This window comes from Quercus suber, unplaced genomic scaffold (genome assembly GCF_002906115.3).
Source record: "Quercus suber isolate HL8 unplaced genomic scaffold, Cork oak 2.0 scaffold_6, whole genome shotgun sequence".
NCBI classification, from domain to species: domain Eukaryota; kingdom Viridiplantae; phylum Streptophyta; class Magnoliopsida; order Fagales; family Fagaceae; genus Quercus; species Quercus suber.
Window position 1 is genome coordinate 2,358,789 of NW_027069472.1, and position 20,381 is coordinate 2,379,169.

Below are 20,381 nucleotides of genomic sequence, written 5' to 3' on the forward strand. Positions count from 1 at the left end.
TAGACTGAACAAAAGCTCACAATAAATGATATCTTGAATGTGTATATAGGTCAACAAGATGTAAGAAAAGAAGAGGGAGGGGAATGAAGATGCTACAACCAGAGACTGCAAATTTAATGAAGAAATGCATTAGTCAATTATGTAGTTGTGTACAAGAAAGATCACCAGTCAACTACAACTCTTCTTTCAATTGCTTTCCATTTTTAGTGGGATTATTATTATCCACCTTGTTTTTCTCATTGTGGAGCTTTGCAAGAACTTCCTCTAAAGGAGGATCTCCAGGCCTACGAAAAGCTTGATCCCCAATCTTGATCTCATATGCCTCTGGTTGGTCCAACACAAACTCCTTCAACTGGGAAAACACAAATATCAGAAACTCAAGATAGACAATAATTAGACAGAAAGGAGAACACAATAACTTGAAAGGAAGCAGGCCATTATTCTAGCCCAAAACATATGCAACAGTTGAGGCTGGATTTTTAGTTTCTACAAATTTATATTGTCATAGGGAAATTTGTTCTTGTTAGTGATAAAGATCATTTGTTGGTTTATTAAGAGAAAAACAAAACAAAAAGATCATATTTCAGGTATTGGCATTTACCACTTGACTCATACAAGAGATACAATTGCGCTTCTCATATTTTTTTACAGTGAAAAGACTTGTAGTCTTCAAACCTCATCCTCCCCACCCCTCTTTTCGTGGAGAAGAAAACAATTGCTGAAGATTTTGTTTATATTTGTGAAGAGAATATCCTACCCCAAAAAAAAAAAAAAAAATGCACCACATCTAATATTGATGAGAAAGCTTTCACTGGAAAAAGTTACAAAATCTCTAACCTTTTTGGATTAGGAGAATTAAACATACCTCAGCTGTATCTTGGCCTCTTTCCATGGTGAACATGATTGTGCTCCGATCAACACCCATGAATCTTGCTCCGATAGCTCCAGTTCTCAGAACCTTTGTCCATTTCATAGCAATCTCAGCTACCATGTCCTAATGAAAACAAGAGAAGAACACATTTTACCATCAGTTGAATCCATAGCACAAATCTCCTTCTATTTTCCTTATAAAAAAAAAAAAAAAAACACTACATACTAAAAAAAAAAAAAAAACATTCTTTTTCTTCTTTCTTTATTTCTGTTTTAAGCCAATCCATAGCACAAATCTCCTTCTATTTTCCTTATAAAAAAAAAAAAAAAAACACTACATACTAAAAAAAAAAAAAAAACATTCTTTTTCTTCTTTCTTTATTTCTGTTTTAAGCCATCCCCTTAAATTTTTTCTTGATAAGGAGTCAATTTCCAAAATTGGGCACCTGGAAATTCTGAAAATGTAGCACATCCCACTCCTTCATCCGCTTAGAAAATTTCAAAATTTCCCACTTCAAACTAAAATCAACTAAAGTCTCAAATTTTTCTTTGAATTAATTTGCGATCCAAATAATAATATATTCATCTAGCAACTCATTACTCACTAAATTCACATATCTAAAGAAGAAAAATTAAAAAACCCAGTTTAGTTCTCAAAAACTTTCACTAGCTAGCACAAACATTCATAAACCCATACTCAAATTATCAAATTTAGTGGCCGAAACATACGCATATATATTCAATGACTTTCACCATAGTAATCCAACACAAAATAAAAACAAAACCCAGATTGCATTACCGGAGTCCGTAGAACGCCGAGCCGGAGCTTAACGAAACCCATTGACGGCCCAGAATGCCGCTTCATCATCTCGGCCTGGATTTCGGCCTCCGACATTTTCGACAAATCGGAAGGCCGGAGATCGGAGTCAGCAGAGGGCGTGGATTTCTTGCCCCACTCCTTCCAGGCCTCGTCCTCCTCGTCGTCAACGACATCGTCAAGATCGTCCGTTATGTGGATGCTTCGCTTCGCCGCGGCTTCGGCTTCGCGAACCGGTTTAAGGCTTTGAGAAAGGAGGAGGAAGAGGAGAATGGTTATGTATTTCGCCATGGGTTTGGTCTGGTGGTTTTGTGTTAGAAATTGAGAGAGGTTGGGGTTTTACTGTTTTGGTTTTGAGTATATATAGGTTTTGAAAGGGGGTGAAAAGTGAAGAAATTTTAAGCTGCGCACTAGCGGTGCATTGTAGAGTTAAGGCATGTGTGACATGAACCTTCTAATTGTTTTGTGTTTTTTTTTTTTTTAATAAATATGTTTGAATTTTAACATGAATTCTTGAATATCCCATCACTTATTTCGGGGGAAAAAAAAAACTTTTTTCATAATTGTTGATATTGTTTATTGTGAAAATTCGACTTCTAAGTGAGGGTGGTCATAATTAGTGTAGATAGTAGGTACACAACTTTTTTTCATAATTGTTGATATTATTTACGGTTGTAGCTCCACTCAAGTGAGTGTGGTCATAGTATCACTTAGTTTTTCAAATAAAAATTGTACTTGCAAAAAGAAAATTATATAAATAATTAGTTTTACGGTAAGAGAACATCATTTATTATCTTGCATACTTTTTTAAAATGTATAAGTTTTCAAAACTGTCCCAAAAAATTTTATCCAAAAATTGAATTAGTAAATTAATAGGGGTATAATAGGAACATTAGTAAATTAATGAATTTTATTTTTAGAAACATGACAATATTTTAGGACATCTTAAAATAAAATAGAGGACAAAAAAAGTGGAACATGGAAAGTATTTTGTTCTATTTATGATTTCAAGTATCTTTGAAAACCATTTTTATTCTATTTTGACTTCTATTTTTCAAAACAAAAAAGTTATTGACCAACCTAACTTGAGGATCTTAAAATTACTTTTCTTTTTTCTTTTTTATAATGTATCCATCCACGCAATATACTGGTTATTGCCTCGTTCAATAATCTTGGAAGTTGAATAGGACAGAACAACCTAGTCGTTCACCATGATGTCATAAATGTTTTTATTTTTAAACTATAATGAAATAATTTTATTCATAAGTATATCATTAAAGTAATATAATTAATATAGCTTGAATATTAGGATGTTAATAAATAAATTGATATAAATTTTTTTTGAAACTATAAATTAATATAATTAAAATAACATAAAAATTATTTAACTTGACAATTATTAGGGTGTTAATACACTTTATTAGGTTTGAATTCCACATTATTGGATTTAACTTTTTGACAATTTTATGTTAATTGGAACAATAAGATGACAAACATATATATTCACACTAATAGAATGTTTATTTTTCAATAAAAAAAAAATGTTTATGTAATATAATTTTATTAGAAAATGTGAGATGTTGTATTTATACTAGACATGGCAAAACGGGCAGGTCGGGTCGAGTTCGGTTCGGGTCAGGTCAGGTCAGGTTGGGTCTAGTTGACCCATATTTTTCACATGAATTTATTATTATTATTTTTTTATAAAGAAAACAACATGTATTTGCCATTTAGAAAGTTATGCAACAAATTACTTAATGTAAAATGCATTATTCTGAATTCACCACTTATATTAAGAATAAACTCAGCTAAACTTATTAATACTTATTCAATAATTTTAAAATTAAACAAATCCTAACATTGTTATCTTGAACAAAATAATACAAAAATAAGTAAAACAAAATAATACAAAGATAAGTAAAACAAATGCACAAGTTTTATTTCTACACAATATCAACATTCCAAAATATAAAACAAAATTACAAATAACTTATTGGATAACTCATTTGATAAAGAATAAAAACATATAAGAAATTTACAATCTTGAAAATTAATTTTATAATCTATTATCAATTGTGGTTCGCACTCTATTTCAATTGAAATATACATTAAAGTTTGGTTGTTTACTTATTTATACATGGTCTCTTTTATGAATATCATATTATTGTTAAGCAACACACACTCTAGAAAATATCATAATTTATTTTGAAAAGTCGTTTATTTTGGACATAAATTGTTAAAAAAATAAGTCTAAGCATTCATAATTTATGCTAATTTGATACTTTGACTTCACTATTTTCACACTTGTGAATGTTTCTCACACATGTCTACAATTTTAAATCTATGTTTTTAACTCTATTGTAACTAGATTATCTTAGCATGTACTTTACTATTTGATATCTAAAAATCTTTACTCATTACAGAATACTCAATCATTTATTTTTCAATTAATTTGCATGCAGTTATGTAAATATATCAATTGTTTCCTTAAAGCTCACAACAAACAATTAAACCAATATTGTCTTAATTTTACCTTCTTTTTTTTTACCAAAAAAAAAAAGTTTTATAAAAATGGTTCTGGTCGGGTCGGGTCGGGTCGGGTTGACCTGCAAAAAACACAAATTGGGTCATGGGTCAACTTGTTTTTGCTTCAGGTCAAAAAAATCAGGTTCGGGTCAGGTATTTTTCAGGTCGGGTCGGGTCAGGTCACAAAATTCTGACCCGTTTTGCCATGTCTAATTTATACCATGTTAAAATTAATGAAGAGACAGAGAGATAACTTATTGTCGATGCCTCGCAACGGTCAACCACCCATTGTGGTGGCGCGGGTGCTTATGGAATGAGTCGATTTTAACCTATTATTACCAAAGGTAAGTGAAGTCACCACCAATCATTAGGTTTTTTCTAATGTGTGATTGGTCACCTGACTCTATTTGATTTTTTTACCAACTTTAGGCTAAGAAAAAATGTCATTTTTTCCTAATATAGCACGGATAAGTAAAAAAATATTGATTCCTGAGTTAAGAAGTTTTCACCATGAGAATATGGCAACAAAGGTGCCCAATCAACAATTTTTTGAGAAAATCTTAATTGATTTGGCCACAATACCAGCCTAAGCGCCAACCTTAAAGATGCCATCATCAAGTAAAAGAACTGTTAGATCCAAATAAGGGCATCAGACAACTGCGGTCAGGACATTACATCCATTGAATGAGCTAGAATTTTTTTTTCCCGGGTGGGAGAGGGGGCATTAGTAAAAAATAAATAAATAAATATTAGATGGATGAGGGAAATTTTTAAAAGCCAAGGGTCCCCCAATAATCATGTCGATCATATCATATAGGAATCCTCAATTAAAAAAAAAAAAGCCTCAATAACAAAAATAAAAATTAGCCTAAATAGTAGAAAAAAAATAGGCCAAACAACACCAAATGAATAAAATCTTCAAAAAAATCATTAAAATAAATAAAAAATAAATACCCCAAATTATTCATATTCATAAGTAGTTCAACTCATGTCTTAAAAATATTCTTATATTTCATTTTTCCTTAAAAAAAATAATATCATCATTTCATACTTTCTCTCATTTTATTACTCTCATTTCAATATTCTTAGTTCTTACTTTATCTCTCATTAATTAGTTCATTTGTGCTTTTTAATTTTGTTAGTAAAAGGAAATTATAAAATTTCATATATTTGCATCTTTATTTTTACGGCGATATATTCAAGTTTTCTTTATATTAGATTTTGTATAACTTAAGTTTCTTTATACTACCTTATAAAAAAAAAATCTAGAACCATCACTAATTGTTTTTTATGATTAGTATGTAATAAAAGTGATGTTTGTATTAATAATGAACCCAAGTAAAAGTATTGTTCCAATTACAAATAGGCATTGTCAATTAGAATATGTGAAAACTTAATTGATACCCTAAGGACATCAATTGACGAACTATTTTAAGAAATTTTTTATGAAAAAAAAAATTAATATTTTTTATAGTACTCAATAATTACACGATCAGGCAACACTTATTATTATTATTTTTTTTTTTTTTTTAATCTTCAATGGTTAGGCCACGAGAGCAATCAAAGCACCAACCTTAAAGATGCCATTATCGAGTAAAAGAACTCTTTTTTTTTTTCTTTTTTTTTTTTTTTTATGAGAAACGAGTAAAAGAACTGTTAGATCCAGGTGATTGCATTAGACGACTAGGGTCACGACATCACATACATTAAATGAGCCATTTTTTTTCCCCCCAAGAGGGAGAGGGGGCATTAGTAAATTCATTTTTTATATATAAAAATAAAAAAAGAATTATTTGATTGACGGAAATTTTAAAAGTCACGGGGACCAAGATCCCCTCCCTCCCCCAATAATCATGCTGATCCAATATCGGATAGGGATCCTTAATACTACTTTGTCAAAGTTAAGAAAACACCTTTTTTTTTTTAATCTTAATTGGTTTGACCATAAGACCGGTTGAAGCGCCAACCTTGAAAATGTCATCAATTGTAATTGCTCTGTTAACTCAATCAAAACAATAGAGCTCTTCCTTACTTCTATTGGGCCAAATATTTAATTTATATAAATAAATATAATAGATATTATATGGCAATACTATATTAGCTATTTACGTAAATAACTATTTTAGCCATTATTTAATTATATTATCTCATATAGTAACTATAATATGAAGTCCATAGAGAGAGACAAATGGTGTCATCTTATTGGAAGCTAAGTTTGTATAATTACCCACAACACAAAAATAGTTTGCATGTGTCTATTCAAGAAGAACATGCGACGATAATCTGAATATTTATGATAGTCCCTCATACTCATAGTGAGGAAAAGGGACTTTCCGTTTTGTATTAGTAAGATAATAAAAAAGCAGGTGATAGACATGTGAACAGGTTACTTTGTGATTTTCTGGAGAAGTTTTAGTCAAAAATTAAATAAATGAGTTAATCATGATGTGTCAAGTGGCATTATTAACATTTAAGCATAAATAAGGATCGTTTTTTTTTTTTTTTTGAAGTTGACACACATTATCATCCATCAAACTAGAGATTTCAATACTTTCATTCTCGGAATCTACTCATGCTTGTAAGTGCGTCAACTCCTCCCCCCTCCAAAAAAAAAAAGCCATCACTTCAGTATCAATTGAAGGCCCATTTGGTACAGGAGTTTGAATAATATTGTTTGTATTTTTTTCAAATAAGTGTATGTGAAAAAGTATGTAGAAATACATGTAATATTATTTAAAAACTGAAAATAAATTGTTTAACAATTCTACCAAACATGGCCTTATCATCTAAAACAAAGACCAACAAAAATAGGAATAAGCTTCCCCAATTCATAGTTCCAAATTTCCAAGTGAACAAAGTTTTCTGAAAATGTATACTCATTAGTCCATTCTCACAACAAACAAAATATTCAGAATAGCAGCTTATCAAAATTATTAAAAAAAAAAAAAAAAAAAAGAATAGCAAACTGGTGACGTATATCAAGTATCAACACATCCCATTCAAAAAAAAAAAAAATTCTAAATAGCATAATTTTAGGAAAAATTGCTAAATAGTATCTGACCAAAGTTATTTAATTATGTAGCATCTTTTTCGAACTCAAGTTTGTCAAATTCGAGTTCTAAGTGAAACTCAAGTTTACCAAACTCGAATTCCAGGCATCATGTTTGATCAAATTGTCATAATGCTTAGAACTTAAGTTTGGTAAACTTGAGTTTCACTTGGAACTTAAGTTTGGTAAACTTGAGTTTCACTTGGAACTCAAGTTTGACAAACTCGAGTTCCAAAAAGATGCTACATAATAAAATAACTTTGAACCGGTGCTTTTTTCCTAAATTATTCATAAAATTATGCTATTTGGAAAAAATGCCCATACCACTCCATCCTCTTAGAAATTTCAAAAAATTTTCCACTTCAAACCTAAAATCAACTCGAAAGTCTCAATTCTCAAACACATCCCAACCAAAAATATATATATCAAACTTTTCTTTGAGTTTACTTTTAATCTAGATTATCCTAAACCTGTAACAATATTCAATTGGCTAGTCATTACTCACTAAATTCGCATAACTAAAGAGATAAACAAAGAAAAACAGAGTATAAAGTTTGAGCCCACTTTCACTAATTAGCTCAAACACTGTTTCTTAAAAAAATAAAATAAAAAACACTAATAAACCTATACTCAAATTATCAAATTCTTTGATGAAAATGACAATGTGATGTAGAAATGTTGTACGTCTATGGATTCCAATTAGTTCAACTGATAAAGTCTTTAATAGTTGAATAAGAGATCTAGGGTTCAATCATCGCTTAATCCAAAAACCGACTGATGTCTTGGTTTGATAATATAGAACTATCATTAAGAGTCGACGCCATAAGTTAAAACTCTCTAAAAAAAAATTGTATGCTTTATCTCAAAAGATGAGTTTTAGGGAGGTTTTACCATTGTTTTTAACATAAATTAGAGCCCTAAAATGAGGCTTTGTTTAGACTATCCAATGCTATTTCCTTTGGTTTACCGATAGGTTGTCTTTTAGGATAGTGTGCAGGCGAGTAGAATGAGACTTCAAACAAGTTCAACTATATTAAGGGTGAGTTTGGTTCAGCTTTTTGTAAAAGTGCATAATGAAAAAGTGGAGTTTTTAAAAAGTGAATAATAAAAAAGTGTATTTTCAAAAAGCTGAATGTTCGGTAAAAGCTGTTAAAAAGTGTTTTTTCAAAAAACTGAGTGTTTGGTTAGCACTTATAAAAGTGGCAGTTTGAGAGATAAATTACCAAAAAGAACAATGTATATATAAGGGAGTTTATTTCATATATATATATATATATATATATATATATATATTTTGGATGTTAGTTTATTTCATACTTAAATCAACTACTTCATATACTTAAATCAATTTTTCTCTTTCTAAAAAAATTTATTTTTTTCTCATCAATATTAGCTAATAATAACCTACCACTTAAAATTTATTGTGAAAGTATTGTGAAATTATTGTGATTATTGATACTGATTTTAATTTGAACGTACTATTACAATTACTTTTTTCTCTTTCTAAAAAAATTATTTTTTTTCACCAATATTAGCTAATAATAACCTACTCTTTAAGATTTATTGTGAAAATATTGTGATAAAAATTGATACTGATTTTAATTTTAACATTCTATTAAAATTTTTTTTTTCTCTTTCTAAAAAAATTATTTTTTCTCACCAATATTAGCTAATAATAATCTACCCCTTAAAATTTATTGTGAAAATATTGTGATAACATTTCCTTCTTTCTTTCTTTTTTTTCCTTTTTTTTTTTCCTCTTTTTTTCTCCTCCACACACGTACCCTTCTCTTTTTTCTTTTTTCTTTTTTCTTTTTCTTTTTTTCTTTTCCTTCTTTCCCCTTTTTCCCCTCCAAAACATTCCACTTTTCATTTTGTGTTCTTTCTTTCCCCTTTTTCTCTTTCACATCTTCCACTGCTGAGATCTTTTTTTTTTTTTTTTTGACAATTCAAAAGCCGAGAGGAAGAGAGAAGATGATGATGATGATGATGAAGATGATTGAAACATTGGATTTGTATTTGATTTTGGGTTTGGGTTATGGGTTTTCAGTTAATGGTTTAATTTTGAGTTGATTTTCTGTGGATTTTGGGTTTGATTTTGAGTTGATTTTGTTTTTGGTTGATTTTGAGTTGGGTTTGGAATGGGTTTTCCAATGGGGTTTCCAATGGAGGAGACGGAAGTGTCGGACTTGGCAAAGGAAACGACGAATTTGGCAAGCCTTGCGGCGAAAGATACAGACTTTTTGGGTCCTGTGGTGGCTGAGGAGACGAATTTGGCTGAGCCAGTGGCAACAGTAGAAGATACAGGTTTGGAGCTTGCCCTTTATTAAAGGGCAATTTGGTAATTGAACTCACCCCCAACGGATATATATCAAATGCCCACACCAACTTTTACAAAATAGACCGAAACACATCCAAAACTCAAACGAGCGTTTTTTCACAAATATAAAACGCAACTTTTTCCAAAACGTTGCGTTTTATACTCACCAAACACTATTTTTGGCTGGCTTTTTTGAAAAGACAACTTTTGGGCTCAAAACGCCCAAACAAACGGGCACTAAATATCATTGAAGATGAGAGAGGCGCAATATATACTTATGTGAGTTTAGTTTGACAGATGCTCAAGCAACATTTTCTTAGAAAATCTTGATTGGTTTGACCACAAGACCAGGACATCACATCCATGATCCATTGATTGAGCCATAAATTTTTTTTCCCAGTGAAATAGGAGGCATTAGTAACTTTTTTAAAAAAAATTATTAGATAGACGAGGGAAATTTTTAAAAGCATAGGGGACCCAAACCCCCTCACTAATGCAATAATCATGTCAATCCAATATCGTATAGGAATCCTCAATACTAGTTTGTCAAAGGCTTAGACAAGACAACACTCTCTTTTAGAAATCTTGATTGGTTTGGCCACAAGATCAGTTAAAACGCCAGCCTTAAAGATACAATCTTCGAGTAAAAGATTTGTAGGGCATCTTTATTTTTTAGGGGGTCTTTTTTATAAATAAAATAAAATAAAAGAAAGACAAATGAGAGAAATTTTTTAAAAGCCAAAGGGCCAAGATCCCTTCCCTTCCCCAATAATTATATCAATCCAATATTTGATAGAAATCTTCAATACTATTTATGTTACCACCATTGGGCACATGATTTCAATAGGACCTTCTCTAAGGCTCACCAAGCCTATGCCCTCTGTTAATCCTATTTCAACCCCTTTAAAAACAAATAATGAAAAGCTTTTAATTAATTTTTAAAAATTTTAATGATAGATTTTAATCAAAAGAATATTTTAAATACTGAGAACACTTTTGTGTATGGATTCTACGAGAACAGGTAATCCGAGGACATTTTAAAGTCCATGGGCCCAGTCCGGAGATGATTAAAGACCCATTCATGTGCCAACCCAAGTTTGACACATGGGCTAAGACCGAGGAAGAGAGACATCAAAACCACTCAGAACCAAGCTAAACTTAGGAAAAAAGGTCTAAGGAAAGGAGGCTAACAGGCCCGTCATCCAAAGATCCTGAGAAGCAAATGCACCTCAGAAGAACCATACTTAGCTCCTTGCACTAGAGAATGAAGCACCATGGAAGAGTTCAGAGTCGTGCAAGCAATGGAAAAGGAAAATATCTAGGAAGGTGGCTATCACCTCCGCATTCAATGCTCTGCACCAACCGAGCTGGCCCCATTTATGAGAAAAAGACACCTGAACAATGACTCAATAGCTCACAACTCTCTCTATCACCTCCAGAAGGGTCCTAATAGGACAAGCATCTGAATTGTTCCCCTAAGACATACAAATGGAGGGCTAAGATGCAATGGGAAGGGCTATATAAGGAAAGGAACCCCTCTAGAAAGAGGGAGGAACATTCCACAAACGAAGAGAGAGAGAGAAAAAAAAAAACTAAAATTGACGGTATAGGAATCAGTTTTGATTGTTAATGAACAACCCCTCCTCAGACCTACCCGATGAATAATTTACACTGAATTTGTGTCTCTTGCGTTCGTATTAACTGTGTTAGTCTTGTTACTCTCAAGCCTATAATTATTTAGCATTGCAGTTGACTTAGAAAACCAATTCTCTTACAAATTTATTGTATTGGGCTTAAAGTAATGGGTTCCATTGTTCTAAGTGGGCTTGGACCACTTTTCTAGTCCTTACAGATTCTTTTGTTGATTGGGATTAGAAGTTTTATGAAACAAATTATTAGTATAAAGAGAATTCTTTGACAAGTATTATAAACTTATAAAGTCCTCTACAGGATAAGATTTTGATTGAACATTTGAAAGCAAACAATACAATACAAAGAATGAAATGGAGTTTATTTATAAATATATTGAGGAAATTTGAGTTTTGAACCATGAATAATTCCGTAACATCTCAAATTCGTTTTTACAAAGAACAAAAACATTTTAACTAGTATGTGACTATGTGTTGTATTCTCTAGCTTTCTCTTCCTTGTTTCTACTCCTCTGGTGTTGAGAGAGTTTCCTACACAGTTTGTTGGAAACCCAAGTTTATAGAGAAGCGCATAAAACGCCAAGGAATTAGAGACGCTCCTTACAACGACTGTGATTGATGGAAAAAGAAAAGATGATTGTTAATTATAATTAGCCTGCAACTGCGAGCACTGCACATTTAATTATAATTTCTAAAATAGAAACAACAGTAATATATATATATATATATATATAGAGTTCGCTATATGACAAGGACTACAGCTCGTTCATGATGGAATATGCAACCCGTATTGGTGTGTTACAAGGACTAGTTCGTTCATGATTCGAGGACTTGGTTTAGTTTTACCGTAATATAATTGTAGAATTTAGCTCATCTTTAGTCATCTGATTACGAATCTCCTCAGACAATATGTCTGTGGGCCTATCTACTAGTCTTGTGCTGGACTATGTATGGAACTTTTGAGAGAGGTAAGTTAGTTAAGTTAGAACATGGAACTTTAATATGATGCTTTCGGGGACGGAGCCGGGATGGAGTTAGGCCTTGAAGTTAGGGGTGACGGCTCTGCAGCTTGCTATGAGGCAAATCTAAGTTTAGTTTTTGTCACATGCTGCTAGATAAGGAAAAAAAAATGAATATATATATATATATATATGTATATATATATATGAGATGGGTTCAAGTCACACTTAGCGTAACTCTAAGTAATGTTACACCACTCAATATTTTTTAATTAGTTGCGAATATTGACAAATCTACCATTAGATTACATTATCTTCGTATATCCTCCATATTTGCAAAATTAATAGTCATGTCATCAATCAATTATTAAAATTCAAATTTTTGTAGTTTAAAATAATGCATAAAAGATGAGTATATGGATCAAATGGTAAATAATATCCGATTGATATGAAAATTGGCATACATGTTAAGAACATATAGAACATGTAATTCAATGGTTGAATTTTCAAAATATTATTTCAATAACAAGTTATTGGATTGTGTAACATTACTTAGAGTTATACAAAGTGTAACTTAAATCTAACTATATATAGATATATATATTTTTTAACTTTTTAAAGGGCCAGGTTGTTTGTTTTGAGTAAAATAAGTTGATTCGGCCTAATTTTTTTTAGCTTTACTATTGGTAATTTTTGTTGTTGAACTCTTATATTTTGTTTTAGATTTATTTATTATTATTTTTTTTTTTTTGAGAGAGGGTTTCAACCTATAACATCTGCTCTTGATGATGCTCTATATCATCAGACCAAGATCTCGATTGGTTTTTGGCGTAGGCAAGGATTGAACCACAGATCTCTTATTCAACTATTAGAAACTTTATTAGTTAAGCTAACTGGAATCCACTATTACTTTTTTATGGCCTTTAAAAGTTGGAAAATACTAAAACTACAAAAATTAACAAATAGCTAATGTGGTAAGTGGTTAGAGCATTCTCATCAAAGAATGCAAATATTTTAGCATTTAACATCTCAAAATCCTACTTTTTCAATTTTAACATACCATTTTACAATACCCCAACATCAAACATTCTTTTTTTTTTTTTTTTTTTTGCAACTTCATTTAAATAATATTATTTTTATTCAACCACTGTGTCTCTCTCTTTCTCTGATGAAACTCACCACTTTTTTCTTAGTCCAAGCAACCCCAGTCACAGCTACACCCACGGCTAGCCACTGCCAGGCACCACCACCATAAAAATAAATAAATAAATAAAACCACTAGCTGGCAACCACCACAATCCCCAACCACCAAAATCACAAACCCAAACCCACAACCTCATCACCACCCAAACCCACATCCTGATATCACCATCAACCAGGAAAAAAAAAAAACCCTAGATGCAAATCCGAACCACCATCAATGCCACCCACACCTTACAAATCCGAACCCCACCACCGCAACCCAGCCTCACCCCAATACCAACAGCCACAACAACCACCACAAAACCCACCACCCAACCACCCACCACAAAACCCACCACCCACCCACCCCAATCTCAACCCCAACCACAAAACCCACCAAAATCAGATCACATCCGCCAAAATCAAATCCCAAAATTAGCCACACTTGTCGAACCACTGTCGCCCAGACCCATGAAATCAACCCAGGCCCACACTCACCGATACACCGCAGAGGTACACTCACTGATACACCACCAAACCATGAAATCAACCCAGACCCACAAAATCACAAACAAGGATGATCCACCACCACCCACGAAATCAACTCATCCTACAGAAAGATGACAAAGATCAATAGTCAAAGAAAGATCAACAACCGCACCAGCTCATAGAGAGAGAGAGAGAGTGAGAGAGAGAGAGGAAAGTAAAGAGTTTGAGACTGAGATTGAGAGCTATGGTGGTCTAAGAAGGAGAAAGAGAAAGAGAGAGGAAAGCAGAGAGTGAGAGAGAGAAAAAGAAAAATATATATTAAAAAACTCTAGCATCTTGCTATAGTAAGGTCTCAAAATGAGATTCTACTGTAGCTAGATGCTAAATTTTTTAAGATTTAGCATGTTTGATGTAAATGGGTTTTTATCATTTGAGGTGCTAAAAATGCTAAAAAATAACATTTAGCATTTTTAGCACCTTCGATGAGAATGCTTTTATTGGTAAGTAAAAAGTAATATAAGTACGCAAACCAATAAGGCCACGTTTGGTAGACTATAATGGTGATTACATAGGAATAAGAATAGATATTACAAGGAATATAAGATGTTGTAATGTAATACTTATTACTATTCATTTGTTTGGTGACAATACAAAATTAGAACCCTAAAGACAATGGTATAAAAGCATTTTAAATTAGTTTGTCTAAAATACCCTTATTATAAAATTACAAATACACTTTTAATAAAGATTAGTTTAACAAACCAATCTTGAACGGAGGATCTCCAATAAACCCAATCTCTCTTCTTCTTCTTTTTTGTAAATAAAATTGATTTCATTCCAATGTATTAAAATTAAGAAGTAGCTGCATCAGTGATCAATCGGTCTTTCAAAAAATCTTGTGGGTCTTCAATCAAGTGTCCCATAGTAGTAAAATTTGACCAACAAACTACAATCTTACTTGAACAATGGTAAGATTCTCAATCTTTTCAAAGTCCTCAATCTTGATTCAATATCTAGTTTTGCTCTTAATCCAGCATTAGGTGATTTGGTATAAATATTTCCTTCCAAAGACTTTCAAATATCCAAGCCTAAACTTATTTTCAAAGTTACCTTCCCTTTTATGGTGATATTCTACCAAAACTTCCACTACTTTCAAATCTTCAACAAGAGTCCACTTTCGTTTAAAGGATCTTGAGAATCAAGTGTATTTGATTCCATGTCTAAAAAGACAAGAGAAATTATAATGCTGCTAAAATACTAACAATCAAAATTTGAAGTTGATAAATAAAATATAAATAATATACAAAAGCTTGAATCCTATACATATCAAATATATACATATCGTAACAAAACTACTCCAATAACATAACAAAACCATTCCAATAACGTAAATTTACAAGTAATAAATAGGCATATTTAAATATAAGTTTGAATCCTATACATAATCCTATACATCTTATACATGTATACATTTTTCTTTTTCTTTTTTGAGAAGACATATACATACATACATACATACATACATACATATATATATATATATATATATGCCACGTAAAATTTATTGTAAAGTTTTTGTGATAATTTTATAGATGTAACATTACTTGAAACCCTAAGTACCACCCAATATAAATTTAAAATCTTTTCTTTTCCTCTTTTTTAATCCCCTCTCCGTCCTTGCCTGCGTAATGGTTACAATAAGACATCATCTCTATCATAAACTTTATTACTCCCTTCGTCTCATTTTTTTTTTTTTTTTGTTCTCTATTCCATTTTGAGATATCCCAAAATATTGTCCTGTTTTTAAAAATAAAAGTTATTAATTTACTAATGTTCCTATTATACTCTTATTAATTTACTAATTCAATTTTTTAATAAATTTTTTTAAGAGTAGTTTTGGAAACTTATATATTTTTAAAAGGTAGACAAGATAATAAATAAGATTCCCTTAAAAAGTTTGACTTTTTAAATAGGACAAAAAAAGTGGGACGAAAAGAGTATTATTTTTTTATTTTTCTATTTCCCCAAGGCTCTCATTTCCAAAGTTTAATGAAATCCACGTATTCTCAAAAAAAATCTACACGGCATCTACTTCGGGAGGGAGATGGAAATTTTAGAGAAGCGGCTAATGGAGGAATTTTCGGATTTTTTTTTTTTATAGAGCATGTTACTAGGTGAAGGAATAGGAATTCAGACATTTTTATAAGGAATGACTATTTCTCATTTTAAGGAATAATAATTCATTAAGAATGATTATTCATTGTAATAAAAATATAATTAAACAATTGTATAACTAAACCATAGAAATAGCTATTATATTACAGTATTTATTATAGTTTACCAAACATACCTAAGAATTTTTTACCTCAACCGTTTGTAAAAATTTTATAGAAATGATTTTAGTTATAACATTGCTCTTAAAAGAATTGATGACATTGTTAAGAGGGCAAAGTATAATTTTATTAAACAAAATTACTAAAACTAGTACCTATTAATATACTAATATTTTTATTAGAAAAAATTTGGAGGGGCGCCATTGCCTCCAAGTCCATATCTAACTACGTCCTGGGGCGCTTTCATGTCACTTTACGTTAACAAAATTAAGAAGTATTACGAGATTCTTAACAGAACTTGTGTTAATTATGCTATCTATCATTCTATTTTAAAAAAAGTACATTTTATTTTCCCTGGCAAGTTGCAACATTTGAGTAAGTTTTTTATATATTATACAAAAACATTTTAGAACGTTGATTTGTTTGAATTCCTGTGGATATTGTAGGAGAGATTAGAATCATTCTTTTTATTGTTGGGGAGCCAAGAGCAACGACTTCAATAGTTCTTAGTGTAACTGGAGATCTTGACCCATTCAATATTCGACCTTTCGTCCCACCAAGGACCACTTCTCATAGAAAAAGTGCTACACGACACGAGAGTTGAATAAGAACTGGATTGGTTATCACCAAAAAAATAATAATAATAAAGGAATAAGAACTGGATATATTGATATTTCAATCATTTTAATCTGGGGGAGATATTGCTTGAAGATTTCTTACAAGGAACATGTTTATATTATACTTCTAGGCTTTTTTAACCTATTTATTTAATTACATTGAACTTGCAAAGTTGAAATTGAATGTTATTCATGGAGATCTTCATTACATGTACTCCTGACCCTCTAAATTCAACTCAATAAAAAATTATTAAGGTAACTCAATACAATATCAATTTGTTGGAGATTAGCTTCCTTAATAAGCTAACTCATTATTTTATTATTGTTAGAGTGTTATTTGGCATTCTATCGAAAGCTTTCCCTTCAGTTGTAATGAATCTCTATCTCAATCGAAACAATTGATTTTTTTTGTTGGAAACTATGTTGGTATAATTACCCAAGCCACACAAATAGTTCGCGTATGTCTATTCAAGAAAAAAAAATGTGATGATCACGTGAATATTTATGATAGTCCCTTCCAGTGAGTGAAAGGGACTTTTCTTTGTGCAAAGATAATAAACAAAGCGCGTGACAAGCATGTGAATAGAAGGAGTTGTTACTTTGTGGTTTTCTTGAGAAGTTTTAGCCAAAAATTAAGGAAACGAGTTAATTGTGATGCAAAACCTGGTGTTGTTAAGATTTATGTATAACCGTCATTGCGCACCCTTGGCGCGATAGTCACTCCATATGTATTAAATACTTGTGGGATGTGGGGGGCAAGGGTAAGGGTTCATGTCTTCAGGAGAGAGCTTCACACACATATACACTTAGATTAGGGTAGAGTAGAATTTGTATATTGTATTAAAAAAAATATTTATGTATAACCACCGTACACCCTTTTGCAAGATGGTCACTCCACAAATACAAAATTCTTGTAGGGTGTGAGGGAGCAAGGGTCGGGGTTCAAGTGTCTAAGAAGAAGTTTAACACACATATACACTTAAATTAGGTTAAAACAAAATTTCTATCTTGTATAAAAAATAAAAAATAAATTATGTATAAATAAGGAAATGTTTTTTGGGGTACTTTTACTTGATCAATATCTTTTTTATTCACTAAAATATTACAAACACCAAACACTATAAAATGCATAAAACAAGCGTAAATAATAATTTTGCCATGATTTTTTTGTTGAAAGGAAGTCTACTCCCCAACAACTACATACATGGATAGCTTATATAAATATCATCAAAAGTTAGATAGTTAGCATAGATAGTTAGATAGTAGGGGTGTTCACTTGGGCTGCATAATCGCACTTAAACCGACCAAACTAGCCCACAAAATGGAGTAACCACACCGCATTGCAAGTGGTAGTGAAAAAACCACACCTATTAGTATATAAGTTTTATTTTATATTTAATATAGATTTTATAAATACTTTACATATTTAACATGTATTAAATAGATATTTAGCATAGATTAAATATACTTACTATATATTCAACATATATATATATATATATATATATAATATGAAAGCCAATGGCACTGCACCGCACCGCATGATGACCACACCGCATGATGACCGATCTATTCAAATGTTGTGCAGTTCCATCTTAAGGAAGAGAGAGAGAGGAGCAGGAAAAGCCTGTAATCTAGGTCTCGGATTCAAAAGACAAGTTTGACAGGTCTTTGGCCATTCGTACTTCCAGATTCGTCGTTACGCACATAGACAACAATTTAGAGGAAGAAGAAGATGAAATGTCTCTGAATAGGAAGAGAGGTTTGCGTGAGCTCCTTGCGGACAAGGCCAAGGGGTTGGCGCCCCCAAGGACACCTCAGGGTCTCAACCTCCACTTCCTCTTCCCTTTCCTCCTCCTCCTCCAGTTAACCCATTCGCTCCTGCTAACCTGAAGAAGATGAAAAAGAAGAAAGAGGTGACTAAGGAGGGGAAATTGGTCCTTCAAAATGAGGAGGTTCCCCCCAAAGCAGCAAAAGATGGCCAAGGGCAAGGGGAGGGCCTCCTCGGTCGAAAGTAAGGAGGATTAGAGCGTGGCCGAGGTGCACCTTCAGAATCCAGTATGGGACCCTTGGCTAAAGCTAGATGGGGCAGCCATACCATGGAACTCCACCATTAGGGAGTTACAAAAAGGGCATGCCCACTACATCGCCAAAGTTGCTGCAAGTAGCAAAACAAGCCCCGAACGCCCGGGTAAGCTCCTTAAAAAAGTTGATAGAGCCTTCCCTTAAGTTGTCAAACCATCTCATCGCCATAAGCCCCAAACAGGATGGAAATACCTTGTACATCAAGACCTCATTCTTGGAGTGTACAGCCATTCTCTAGTTGAAGTGGCTCACATGCTCCACAGGTCTATTCTACCATTGTACATGGTGAACGTGGGCTACGTAAACCTACGAGGAAGCTTTCCTCTTTCAATTCTACATGTAAAAGGTGACTTGGAAATTTGGTTCAGCGCCCTACTCAGAGCATCATTTCCTAGGCCTTTGCAAGATAGGCCCTTATTCTTACGCTCGTAATGGTGATCCTCATCACACAACAAAGACTCGCTAAGGGGAGTCCTTGACTTAGGCCTGTAACTGCCATCTTTATCACCATCAGAAGAAGGGTTGGAGTTTGATGGAGTCCTTCGCCGTCGCTCGCGGCGTAGCCTCCTGCGAAGACGGTCAATCTCTAACCGCATGCTTCTAGTATTTTCCTCATGAGAGATGTAACTCTCGCCTCAAGACTAGCTCCTACTAGTATGCGTGGTGTGCACACTAACCTCGCAATCCTTCCTTCATTCAAGATTGAGAAATTGGTCCTGACGTTGATCTCACTAAAGCTCAAGCTATTCCCACAGACGGCGCCAATTGTGAAGGGGTTGTTTGGATCCTAAGCCCAAAAGGTAAATGGATTAAGACCCAAAGAACCCAATACAATAAATTTGTAGAGAGTGGGCTAAAAACTAAGATTCAATGAATGGGACAACGCTTTCAATGGATTTAAGATTGATATAAAACAAAGGAAAACAGGTTTTATGCGAAAAAATCATTCCTCAGCAAAGTCTAAGGAGAGTAGTTCTGGAGTATATTCTTCTTAAACTTGATTTCAATTTTAGTTCTTTATGTTACAGTGTTTTTTTAGATTTTCAGATGAACCCCCTCCTTCCCCAGGGGATCTCTCACATTATATAGTCTCCTTTCGCTGATCCTAGCCTTCCATTTGTTGATCATGCAGGCCTCTACTCGAGTGCTTGTCCCATCAAACGCCCTCCCAAGTCTTTTGTGAGTTATGGCAACCAAGACAATACTGTTCATGGGTCTTCTCCACATAAATACAGACAGAGTGTTTGGTGAGGTGCATTAAATGTGATGGCAACTACCATCCCTCCAATCACATCAGGACTAACCCCCTCTCTGAATCTCTTCCTCTACAATGTGGCCCCCCTTGTAATGTGCCATTGACGTTGCCATGACCTGCCTCTCTGGCCTTACCATCTAAGTGTATGGACTTCTCGGAACTATATGGCTTCCTCGGCCTTAGGTATGACACGTGGCATAATTGAATTTCTATACCCCAAACTACCAAAA

General features: G+C 32.7%; 1 protein-coding gene across 1 annotated transcript; it reads right to left on the reverse strand.

Annotated features, from left to right (window-relative positions):
* On the reverse strand, positions 1-2,057 carry LOC112000044 (uncharacterized). The gene is made up of 3 exons (XM_024032152.2): positions 1,670-2,057; positions 866-994; positions 1-352 (listed from the first exon to the last, which is right to left on the reverse strand). Exons 1-3 carry the CDS (start codon positions 1,976-1,978, stop codon positions 173-175), a joined length of 618 nt encoding a protein of 205 aa, XP_023887920.1. The 5' UTR covers positions 1,979-2,057; the 3' UTR covers positions 1-172.
* Between the last annotated feature and the right edge of the window lie 18,324 nt (positions 2,058-20,381).